Raw genomic sequence first — 13,070 nt, forward strand, 5'->3', positions numbered from 1 at the left:
TAAAGGCAGAGCTGTAGTCCACAAAGAGCATCCGGCAAAACCTGGATTTCACTCAATTCCTCCAACTCCTTTGACCCCTGCTATTTCCGGCAGATTATTTATGTCTTCCTTAGTGAAGACGGAACCAAAGTAGTTATTCAATTGGTCCGCCATATCCTTGTTCCCCATGATCAACTCACCTGTTTCTGACTGCAAGGCACCTACATTTGTTTTAACTAATCTCTTTCTTTTCACATATCTATAAAAACTTTTGCAGTCAGTTTTTATGTTCCCTGCCAGTTTTCTTTCATAATCTATTTTTCCTTTCCTAATTAAGCTCTTTGTCCTCCTCTGCTGGTCTCTGAATTTCTCCCAGTCCTCTGGTATGCTGCTTTTTCTGGCTAATTTGTACGCATCATCCTTCGCTTTGATACTATCCCTGATTTCCCTTGTTATCCACGGATGCACTACCTTCCCTGATTTATTCTTTTGCCAAACTGGGATGAAAATTTTTTGTAGTTCATCCATGCAGTCTTTAAATGTCTTCCATTGCATATCCACCGTCAACCCTTTTAGAATTAATTGCCAGTCAATCTTGGCCAATTCATGTCTCATACCCTCAAAGTTACCTTTCTTTAAGTTCAGAACCATTGTTTCTGAATTAACAATGTCACTCTCCATCCTAATGAAGAACTCAACCATATTATGGTCACTCTTGCCAAAAGGGGCACGTACAATAAGACTGCTAACTAACCCTTCCTCATTACTCAATACCCAGTCTAAAATAGCCTGCTCTCTCGTTGGTTCCTCTACATGTTGATTTAGATAACTATCACGCATACAATCCAAGAAATCCTCTTCCTCAGCACCCCTGCCAATTTGATTCACCCAATCTATATGTGGATTGAAGTCACCCATTATAACGGTTTTGCCTTTGTCGCACGCATTTCTAATTTCCTGTTTGATACCATCTCCAACTTCACTACTACTGTTAGGTGGCCTGTACACAACACCCACCAGCGTTTTCTGCCCCTTAGTGTTTCGTAGCTCTACCCATACCGATTCCACATCCTCCAAACTAATGTCCTTCCTTTCCATTGCGTTAATCTCCTCTCTAACCAGCAACGCTACCCCACCTCCTTTTCCTTTCTCTCTATCCCTCCTGAATATTGAATATACCTGGATGTTCAGCTCCCAGCCTTGGTCACCCTGGAGCCATGTCTCCGCGATCCCAACTATATCATAATCATTAATAGCTATCTGCACGTTCAACTCATCCACCTTATTACGAATACTCCTTGCATTGAGACACAAAGCCTTCAGGCTTGTTTTTACAACACTCTTACCCCTTATACAATTATGTTGAAAAGTGGCCCTTTTTGATTTTTGCCCTGGATTTGTCTGCCTGCCACTTTTACTTTTCACCTTGCTACCTATTGCTTCTACCCTCATTTTACACCCCCCTGCCTCTCTGCTCTTGTACCCATCCCCCTGCCACATTAGTTTAAATCCTCCCCGACAGCACTAGCAAACACTCCCCCAAGGACATTGGTTCCATTCCAGCCCAGGTGCAGACCGTCCTGTTTGTACTGGTCCCACCTCCCCCAGAACTGGTTCCAATGCCCTAGAAATTTGAATCCCTCCCCCTTGCACCATTTTTCAAGCCACGTATTAATCTGCAATATCCTTCTATTTCTACTCTGACTAGCTTGTGGCACTGGTAGTAATCCAGAGATTATTACCTTTGAGGTCCTACTTTTACGTTTATCTCCTAGCTCCCTAAATTAATTTTGTAGGACCTCATCCCTTTTTTTACCTATATCGTTGGTGCCAATATGCACCACGACAACTGGCTGTTCACCCTCCCCCTCCAGAATGTTCTGCAGCCGTTCAGTGACATCCCTGACCCTTGCACCAGGGAGGCAACATACCATCCTGGAGTCTCGTTTGCGGCCGCAGAAACGCCTATCTATTCCCCTGACAATTGAATCCCCTATTACTGTTGCCCTTCCACTTTTTTCTCCCCTCCTGTGCCGCAGAGCCACCCATGGTGCCATGAACTTGGCTGCTGCTGCCTTCCCCTGATGAGCCATCTCCCTCAACAGTATCCAAAATGGTATACCTGTTTAGGAGGGAAATGACCGCAGGGAACTCCTGCACTACCTGCCTACTGCTTTGCTGGCTATTGGCCACCCGTTCCCTTTCTGTCCTCTTACCTTTTACCTGCGGTGTGACCAACTCGCTGTACGTGCTATCCACGACTTTCTCAGCATCGTGGATGCTCCAGTATGAATCCAGCCGCAGTTCCAATCGTTCAATGCGGTCTGCCAGGAGCTGCAGCTGGACACACTTCCTGCAAACGTAGTCACCAGGGACACCGACCATATCCCTGATCCACATGTTGCAGGATGAGCAAACCACGGGGCCAATCTCCACTGACATATCTTACTCCCAAATTAACTCTATATTAAATATTAAAAAACACAAAACTTTATCCTTTAAACTTTACTAATAAATACTAATAAATACTATACACTAAACTCCCACAATCCTTAACCTGAAGGCAGAAATGTAAAAATGTAAACCCGGTCCTCTTCCACCATTCAGAGGCTTCCACCAGACTCCTTCTCTGGAACGTTGCCGATTTTGGTGTCAGGTCCCTGGGCCTCTGGGAAAGCAAGCCCCGCGATGTAGTTTATACTTACAGCGCAGGTACTCCTCCCCTCGCACCAACGGCTCCCTGGGCAGTATGACTTGGGTGGGGGAGGGATGGAGAGAGAAGGGATACAAGGGTTACTTGAAGTTGGAGAAATCAATATCCATATCGCTGGGTTGTAAGTGGCCCAAGCGAAATATGAGATGCTATTCATCCAATTTACTTTTGGCCTCACTCTGACAATGGAGGAGGCCTAGGCCAGAAAGGTCATTGTGGGAACGGGAAGGGGAGTTTAAATGTTTGGCAACCAGGAGATCAGATAGGTCCAGGCGGACTGAGCGAAGATATTCCGCGAAACGATCGCCCAGTCTACGTTTGGTAAGCGATGTACAGGAGTCCATCACCTTGAACAACAGACACCGTAGATGAGGTTGGGGGAGGTGCTAGTGAACCTCTGCCGAACCTGAAAGGACTTTAGTTGTTTGTAATATATATGCTTATGACTTGGATGTAAATGTGGATGTGTTGATTAATAAGTTTGGCACAAAATTGGTGGAGTTGTGGACAGTAAGGCTTTCTGAGGATACAGCAAGCAGTATATAAATTAGTTCCAGATATACAGTGGCTTGCAAAAGTATTCATACCCCTTGAACTTTTCCACATTTTGTCACGTTACAACCACAAACGTAAATGTATTTTATTGGGATTTTATGTGATAGACCAACACAAGTGGCGCATAATTGTGAAGTGGAAGGAAAATGATACATGGTTTTCAAATTTTTTTACAAATAAAAAATTGAAAAGTGTGGCGTGCAAAAGTATTCAGCCCCCTTTACTCTGATACCCCTAAATAAAATCCAGTGCAACCAATTGCCTTCAGAAGTCACCTAATTAGTAAATAGAGTCCACTTGTGTGTAATCTAATCTCAGTATAAATACAGCTGTTCTGTGAAGGCCTCAGAGGTTTGTTAGAGAACATTAGTGAACAAACAGCATCATGAAGCCCAAGGAACACACCAGACAGGTCAGGGATAAAGTTGTGGAGAAGTTTAAAGCAGGGTTAGGTTATAAAAAAATATCCCAAGCTTTGAACATCTCACGGAGCACTGTTCAATCCATCATCCGAAAATGGAAAGAGTACGTCCACCTAAACTGACAGGCCGGGCAAGGAGAGCATTGATCAGAGAAGCAGCCATGGTAACTCTGGAGGAGCTGCAGAGATCCACAGCTCAGGTGGGAGAATCTGTCCACAGGACAACTATTAGTCGTGCACTCCACAAATCGGGCCTTTATGGAAGAGTGGCAAGAAGAAAGCCATTGTTGAAAAAATGCCATAAGAAGTCCCGTTTGCAGTTTGCCACAAGCCATGTGGGGGACACAGCAAACATGTGGAGGAAGGTGCTCTGGTCAGATGAGACCAAAATTGAAGTGTTTGGCCTAAATGCAAAACGCTATGTGTGGCGGAAAACTAACACTGCACATCACCCTGAACACACCATCCCCACTGTGAAACATGGTGGTGGCAGCATCATGCTGTGGGGATGCTTTTCTTCAGCAGGGACAGGGAAGCTGGTCAGAGTTGATGGGAAGATGGATGGAGCCAAATACAGGGCAATCTTGGAAGAAAACCTGTTAGAGTCTGCAAAAGACTTGAGACTGGGGCGGAGGTTCACCTTCCAGCAGGACAACGACCCTAAACATTCAGCCATAGCTACAATGGAATGGTTTAGATCAAAGCATATTCATGTGTTAGAATGGCCCAGTCAAAGTCCAGACTTAAATCCAATTGAGAATCTCTGGCAAGACTTGAAAATTGCTGTTCACAGACGCTCTCCGTCCAATCTGACTGAGCTTGAGCTATTTTGCAAAGAAGAATGGGCAAAAATTTCAGTCTCTAGATGTGCAAAGCTGGTAGAGACATACCCCAAAAGACTTGCAGCTGTAATTGCAGCGAAAGGTGGTTCTGCAAAGTATTCTCGGGGGGCTGAATACTTTTGCACGCCACACTTTTCAGTTTTTTATTTGTAAAAAATATTTGAAAACCATGTATCATTTTCCTTCCACTTCACAATTATGCGCCACTTTGTGTTGGTCTATCACATAAAATCCCAATAAAATACATTTACGTTTGTGGTTGTAACGTGACAAAATGTGGAAAAGTTCAAGGGTTATGAATACTTTTGCATGCCACTGTAGGTGGAGAAATGGCAGATGACATTTAATCTGAGCAAGTATGAAGTTTTGCACTTTGCGAGATAAAATGTAAGAGGAAGGTGTACAGTTATTTGCAAGATCCTTAACAGCATTGAGGTGCAGAGGGATCTTGGGATTCAAGTCTATTGCTTCCTGAACTGGACAACACAAGAAGGGGGTCGAATGATAAAGAAAGCATATGCCATGCTTGCCTTCATTGGTTATGGCAATGACCATTAGAATCAGGAAGTCATGTTAGAGCTTTATGTAATTTTGATTAGGCCCCATTTGGAGTATTGTGAGCTGTTCGGATTGTTCCATTAGGATGTGGAGACATTGGAGAGGGTGCAGATGAAGTTTTCCAGAATGCAGCCTGGATTAGAGGGGATTGGCTATACGGAGAGGTTGGACAAACTTGGATTGCTTTATCTGGAGCTTCAGGGGAGACTTGATAGGAGTTTATAACATTTTGAGAGGCATGAACAGAGTAGGCAGTCAGAACCTTTTTCTCAGGATGGAAATGTCAAAGACTAGAGGGGATACCATTAAGTTGAGAGGGAGAAAGTTTAAAAGTAATGTGCGGGTCAAGCTTTTTACACAGAGAGTGGTGGAATACGCTGCCAGGGGTGTGAGTGGAGGTGGATACGATAGAGGCTTTTAGATGGCCACATGGATATGCAAGCAATGAATGGATATGGATCATGTGCAAGCAGAGGAGACTTAAGGGCCTGTCCCACTTGGCTTGTCTTTCGCGCGCCATTTACATGACCTGCTAGCACGTGGGTAGCGTGTGGGTAGCGCGGGACGGGCGCATGGAGTGGCGTGGAGGAGTGTGGTCTTCGTCCTGAACAAAATCTTCACGCGCTACCGGCCTGTCGCGTAGCTGACGGCCCAAGTGGGACAGGCCCATAACTTGGCATCATTTTCAGCACACACAAGTAGGGGTGGCACTGTGGCGCAGCAGTAGAGTTGCTGCCTCACAGCGCCAAAGACCCACGTTCGATCCTGACTACAGGTGCTGTCTGTACGGAGTTTCTACATTTTCCCCGTGACCTGCGTGCGTTTTCTCTGTGATCTCTTTATTTCCCACACTCCAAAGACGTACAGGTTTTACATGAATTAGTTTGTTATCGTTGTAAAGTGGCCCCAGTGGGTGTAGGATAGCGTTAGTGTGCGGGGATCGCTGTTCGGCACTGTATCTCTAAACTAAACTAAATTAAACAAACAATGTTCCTTTGCTGTACATATGTTCTGTGAACAATCTTAAAGCCCGTGAACCCTTACAACCTACATGGACAACTGTGTATCACCATGGTGTCATCCCAATCGAGATGCACCCCTTGTCCTAACCACCCTCTACCCGAATCTCTGCAATTTAAAACCATTTTTAAAATTTCATTGAACGGTATCTTAGCAGATAATGTGCAACGGTACAAGCAGGTAGCTCAGTACCATGTTCTTAAGGAGCAATAAGAAGTAAGGAATGAATGTTGGCCTTGTATCTGACATCCTCAACGTATAAACACTGCATAAAGCAACCCTTTATGAGGATGTCAGCAGGGCTGGAGGGCATGGGTCTGGGAAGCTGGAACATTATTTCCCTGGAGAATAGGATGCTGAGGAGGAACCCTATAGAGGCAGATATAATAGTGAGGGGCATGGATAAGGTGAATGCTCATTACTTTTACCCAGGACCGAGGAGATTAAAAGGAGAAGGCTGAGGTTTAAAGTAAGAGGGGGAAGATTTAAAAGTGACCAGAAGGGTAACTTTTTCACATTGAGGGCAGTGGGTATATGGAATGAATTACCAGAGGAACATGTCAAGCTAAGTGCAATGGCAACATTTAAAATACCTTTAGAGAGGCATTTGGATAAGAAAGGTTTAGAGGGATTTGGATCAAAAGCATGTAAATGGGACTAGCTCAGATGGACAAGTTGGGACGAAGAGCCTGTGTCTAGGGTCTATAACTATGACTCAACGTGCCATCTGCCCCCACAATAATTAGAACACTTTAATACGGGTGGCATGGTGGGTGGAGCCGTAGAGCCACTGCCTCACAGCGCCAGAGCCGGGTTCAATCCTGAACACGGGCGCTGTCTGTATGAAGTTTGTACGTTCGGTAAATGGGCTGGATGGTTTGGAGTTTGTAAAATGTGTGCAGGATAGTTTTTTGCAGCAATACATAGAGGTACCTACTAGAGGAGGGGCAGTGTTGGACCTCCTATTAGGAAATGAGACGGGACAGGTGGCGGAGGTAAGCGTTGGGGAGCACTTCGGGTCCAGTGATCACAATACCATTAGTTTCAATATAATTATGGAGAGGGTCAGAACTGGACCTAGGGTTGAGATTTTTGATTGGAGAAAGGCTAACTTTGATGAGATGCAAAATGATTTAAAAGGAGTGAACTGGGACATTTTGTTTTATGGGAAGGATGTTGAAGAGAAATGGAGGACATTTAAAGGGGACATTTTAAGAGTACAGAATCTTTATGTTCCTGTTCGGTTGAAAGGAAACAGTAAAAATTGGAAAGAGCCCTGGTTTTCAAGGGAAATTGGACATCTTGTTCGGAAAAAGAGGGAGATCTACAATAATTATAGGCAGCATGAAGTAAATGAGGTGCTTGAGGAGTATAAGGAATGTAAAAAGAATCTTAAGAAAGAAATTAGAAAAGCTAAAAGAAGACATGAGGTTGCTTTGGCAAGTAAGGTGAAAGTAAATCCAAAGGGTTTCTACAACTATATTAATAGCAAAAGGATAACGAGGGATAAAATTGGTCCATTGGAGAGACAGAGTGGGCAGCTATCTGCAGAGCCAAAAGAGATGGGGGAGATATTGAACAATTTCTTTTCTTCGGTATTCACCAAGGAGAAGGAAATTGAATTATGTGAGGTAAGGGAAACTAGTAGAGTAGCTATGGATACTATGAGTTTCAAAGTAAAAGAAGTACTGACACTTTTGAAAAATATAAAAGTGGATAAGTCTCCAGGTCCAGACAGGATATTCCCTAGGACATTGAGGGAAGTTAGTGTAGAAATAGCCGGGGCTATGACAGAAATATTTCAAATGTCATTAGAAACGGGAATAGTCCCCGAGGATTGGCGTACTGCGCATGTTGTCCCATTGTTTAAAAAGGGTTCTAAGAGTAAACCTAGCAATTATAGGCCTGTTAGTTTGACTTCAGTGGTGGGCAAATTAATGGAAAAGATACTTAGAGATTATATATATAAGCATCTGGATAAACAGGGTCTGATTAGGAACAGTCAACATGGATTTGTGCCTGGAAGGTCATGTTTGACTAATCTTCTTGAATTTTTTGAAGAGGTTACTAGGGAAATTGACGAGGGTAAAGCAGTGGATGTTGTCTATATGGACTTTAGTAAGGCCTTTGATAATCTCATGGAAGGTTGGTTAAGAAGGTTCAACTGTTGGGTATAAATGCAGGATAGGCGCCGACCTGTAGGGGGTATGGCTGCCTAGCCTGCAGCTGTCTGTTTTTCATTTATTTTTCTTATTTTTAGTTAGTTTAGTGTTTTGTTTTTAAGGAGTTCTAGCTTTTTTATGTGTGTGGGGGGGGGGGGGGGGGGGGGGGGGGAAGGGGGAAACTAATTTTCAGGGTCCCTACCTGGTCGGAGATGCAGCATTTCTCCGGGCTGCACTTTCGACCCGTCCTCGCGGCCTACCAGCGGGCCTGGAGCGGCATTTCCTGAGGGGACCGCCCGGAGCCTCGGCATCGGCATCGGCGGCACCGGCATCGGCGGCGGCGGAGCTGCGGGTGTGAGGACGGCAGTGCAGCGCTGGAGCGCCATTGCGGGGCGGGCGGTGCCTTGCCTGAGTCGCCGCGCTGGAACTCCGGTGAGCTGGGACCGGCGTTAAAAACATCGCGGAGCTGCGGGCGGCGGCGCTGAACTTTCCATCGGGAGCCTGGGATCTCGCGATGAGATCGCCAGTTGAGCTCCATTCGGCGCGGCCTTGTCGGCTCCGGAAGCCACGGTCTCGAGTAGGGAGGCGGCCGTTCCAGGGTTCCCATGCCGCTGAGAGGACTCTCCCGACGCCGGAACATCATCACCCGGCGAGGTCGGCCTGGAACATCGGGCCTCCGTAGAGACAACTGTGGAGGCCTCAATAGGCCCGACTATGGGTGGACATTGGGGATGGGACTGGACTTTATGCCTTCCCCCATAATGGGAACCATTGTGGGGGGATGTTTTTATGTTAAAGCTATTTATTATTGTTATGTTGTATTCTTTCTTATGTGCTGCATTGGCAAAAGGAATTTCACTACATCTAGGTGTATGTGACAATAAATCAACCTTTGAACCTTTGAACCTTTGAGTAGCAAGATGGATTTAACAGTGGCTGAATGGGAGAAGCCAGAGGGTAATGGTGGATGGTTGTTTGTCGGGTTGGAGGCAGGTGACTAGTGGGGTGCCTCAGGGATCGGTGTTGGGTCCTTTGTTGTTTGTCATGTACATCGATGATCTGGATGAAGGTGTGGTAAATTGGATTAGTAAGTATGCAGATGATACCAAGATAGGGGGTGTTGTGGATAATGAAGAGGATTTCCAAAGTCTACAGAGTGATTTCGGCCATTTGGAAGAATGGGCTGAAAGATGGCAGATGGAGTTTAATGCTGATAAATGTGAGGTGCTACACCTTGGCAGGACAAATCAAAATAGGACGTACATGGTAAATGGTAGGGAATTGAAGAATACAGTTGAACAGAGGGATCTGGGAATAACCGTGCATAGTTCCTTGAAGGTGGAATCTCATATAGATAGGGTGGTAAAGAAAGCTTTTGGTATGCTAGCCTTTATAAATCAGAGCATTGAGTATAGAAGCTGGGATGTAATGTTAAAATTGTACAAGGCATTGGTGAGACCAAATCTGGAGTATGGTGTACAATTTTGGTCGCCCAATTATAGGAAGGATATCAACAAAATAGAGAGAGTACAGAGGAGATTTACTAGAATGTTGCCTGGGTTTCAACAACTAAGTTACAGAGAAAGGTTGAATAAGTTAGGTCTTTATTCTCTGGAGCGCAGAAGGTTAAGGGGGGACTTGATAGAAGTCTTTAAAATGATGAAGAGGGATAGACAGAGTTGATGTGGATCAGCTTTTCCCTTTGAGAATAGGGAAGATTCAAACAAGAGGACATGACTTCAGAATTAAGGGACAGAAGTTTAGGGGTAACATGAGGGGGAACTTCTTTACTCAGAGTGGTAGCGGTGTGGAATGAGCTTACAGTGGAAGTGGTGGAGGCAGGTTCGTTGGTATCATTTAAAAATAAATTGGATAGGCATATGGATGAGAAGGGAATGGAGGGTTATGGTATGAGTGCAGGCAGATGGGACTAAGGGAAAAAAGTTGTTCGGCACGGAGTTGTAGGGCCGAGATGGCCTGTTTCCGTGCTGTAATTGTTATATGGTTATATGTTATATGGTTCTCCCTGTGACCTGCGTGGGTTTACTCCGAGGTCTTCAGTTTCCTCCCACACTCCAAAGACGTACAGGTTTGTAGGTTAATTGGCTTGGTATAAATGTAAATTGTCCCTAGTGTGTGTAGGATAGTGTTAATGTGCGGGGATGGATGGGCCGAAGGGCCTGTTCCTGCTGTATCCCTAAACTAAACTAGACAATTTTGTTAATATCATATTTACACAAATTATACACCCTAAAAAGATATGCACAATGTTTTATGGCTCATGTTATATACTGTTTATTCCTTAATATAGTTAGTTATGATTAATCTGGCTTTTATGCTTTATTAGGTTTGTAAATGATGAGGACAAAATCTGGTTTGAAAATGCAATAACTCGTGCTATTGGAGAGAACCTTGGAAGGGCAGTGGCTGACAAACTTGATGAAGAGCCTTATTTTGTTGACTTTCTTCGTGATATGCCAGAGCCAACTGGGGAAGAACCTGAAGATTATGTATTCCTTGTTCCGAAAATCTACGAACTGGTACATAATAGAATTGTCAGCTTTATTGTGATTTTCTTACTCCTGCTATTGAGTACCTATAACAATTAAAACTTCTCGTTTTAACTTCACTTCACTTCCTCATATCTCCTTCCTTAACCACATCATAGAAACATAGAAAATAGGTGCAGGAGGAGGCCATTCGGCCCTTCGAGCCAACACCGCCATTCATTGTGATCATGGCTGATCGTCCCCTATCAGTAACCCGTGCCTACCTTCTCCCCATATCCCTTGACTCCACTAGCCCCTAGAGCTCTATCTAACTCTCTCTTAAATCCATCCAGTGATTTGGCCTCCACTGCCCTCTGTGGCAGGGAATTCCATAAATTCGCTTTTTATTCCTTCCTCAGAATTGCTTTTATTTTTCCTGTTGACTCCATTTACATAAATTTCCAAGAAAATTAAGGATACAGAACTATCAAAATCACAAATATTGTGTTCCTAAAACTAGGAGGCCCAGGGTTCTATTCCAAACCCTGGCCAGATTAATGCTTCAGTCAGGGGAAAATATGTGAAACATCCTAGCCTTAAGTTTGAACTAAAAGACCAAAGCGTGGCCATAATGTGACTAACCCATTCAATAATGTATGTAAATCACAGATATCATTGTTCCAAATACAGACAGTCTGCCATTTAATCAGCAGTACTCAGCTAAGCCCCAGAGAATGGGAAAACACAATGGTAAGAGCTCAAACGAAATGTCTCGGAAGGAACTGCAGATGCTGGTTTAATCCGAAGACAGACACAAAATGCTGGAGTAACTCAGCGGGACAGGCAGCATCTCTGGAGAGAAGGAATGGGTGACAGGCAGCATTCCTTCTATCCACAGATGCTACCTGTCCCGTTGAGTTACTCCAGCATTTTGTGTCTATCTTCGGTAAGAGCCCAAAGCTACCTGCAGGAATGCTATGGAGGTGAAAGGAGCATTGTTGCTTCCTTGGGCCTTCTTATGCATTATATTTTCAAATAAAGAAACTGGTTTTACCTTGGCTGTAGGCGACTGCTGAAAAATCGTAATTGTGGATCGTAAAACCCTTTAAATGAGGATCTGTGCTGATTCTCAAACCAAATATTTGGTCAGCATCCATAAAGACTCCTCACACCCTTGTAATGGACTGTTCGAACTACTTCCCTCCAGCAGATGTTACAAGGCCTTCTACGCCTGAACCTCCAGGCTCAGAAACAGCTTCATTCCCAGACCTATAGCGGCTCTGAACCGGCCCTGCTGAGTGCCCCCCACCCCCCCTGGACTGTCTCCCTCGGATGGTCACGTCACACAGTTTATTTATTTTTTATTTTTTTGACATCGGTTGGAGCTGCATACCAAATCTCGTTGCACTGATGTGCAATGACAATAAAAGATATTATTATTATTATTATTATTATCACGTGACATAGGTTGGGAAAGGGATGAGATCCTGCAGAGTGAATATCAGAAATTAGGCTAAAGATAAAACCCCAATATCTGGATTACTCCCAGTGCCATGTGCTGGTGATGTAAGGGATAGGAGAATAGGATGGATGAATATGTAGCTGAGGAGTTTGTTCAGGGGTCCGCAGTTCACAATTTAGAACAAGCAGGATCTCTTCTCTACGGAGATAACCTGAAGATGAAAGATGGGTTGCACCTGAATAAGAGGGGGACCAATATCCTTGCAGGGTGGTGCACTAGTGCTACTCAGGAAGTTTAAACTCGAGTGACTGTGTGGTGGGTACCAGCTAGAAGGTCACAGAAGGAAGATAGAGACAAAATGCTGGAGTAACTCAGCAGGACAGACAGCATCTCTGGAGAGAAAGAATGGGTGACGTTTCGGGTCGAGACCCTTGGGAAAGTAGAGGTAATATTCAAAGGATGGGCAGGAAGGGAGAGCTTAAGACATATAGTAAAACTGGCAGGTGTGCATATTTCAATGCAAGGAGTATTATGAGTAAAGCAGCCAGTATCAGTGCTTGGAACTATGATGTTGCGGCCATTATGGAGACTTGGTTGTGAGAGGGACAGTACTGACGGCTCAATGTTCCAGAGTTGTTCTGCCGTTATTTACAGAGTGAGGTGCATATGTGGAACGTGCTGTCAAGGGTGGTGGTGGAGGTAGATATGATAGTACCATTGAAGAGGCTTTTAGATAGGTACATGGATATGCAGGAATGGAGGGTTACTGACCAACCTGTCTATGATGCCACATCTTAGCTAGTCCCATTTGCCCGCATTTGTCCAAGATCCCTTTAAACCAGTTCTATTCATGTATCTAATGTTGTTAT

The 13,070-nt window shown here is 44.5% G+C and overlaps 1 protein-coding gene across 1 annotated transcript in view; it reads left to right on the plus strand.

Annotated features, from left to right (window-relative positions):
• Nucleotides 1-13,070, plus strand: part of LOC116972889 (dynein heavy chain 8, axonemal-like) — a 574,435-nt gene that overhangs the window by 396,382 nt on the left and 164,983 nt on the right. The window contains exon 64 of the mRNA XM_033020476.1: nt 10,598-10,790. Coding sequence (XP_032876367.1) covers nt 10,598-10,790 — 193 coding nt within the window. The remainder of the gene's footprint in view (nt 1-10,597; nt 10,791-13,070) is intronic.

The sequence above is a fragment of the Amblyraja radiata genome, chromosome 5 (assembly GCF_010909765.2).
Source record: "Amblyraja radiata isolate CabotCenter1 chromosome 5, sAmbRad1.1.pri, whole genome shotgun sequence".
Taxonomy (NCBI): domain Eukaryota; kingdom Metazoa; phylum Chordata; class Chondrichthyes; order Rajiformes; family Rajidae; genus Amblyraja; species Amblyraja radiata.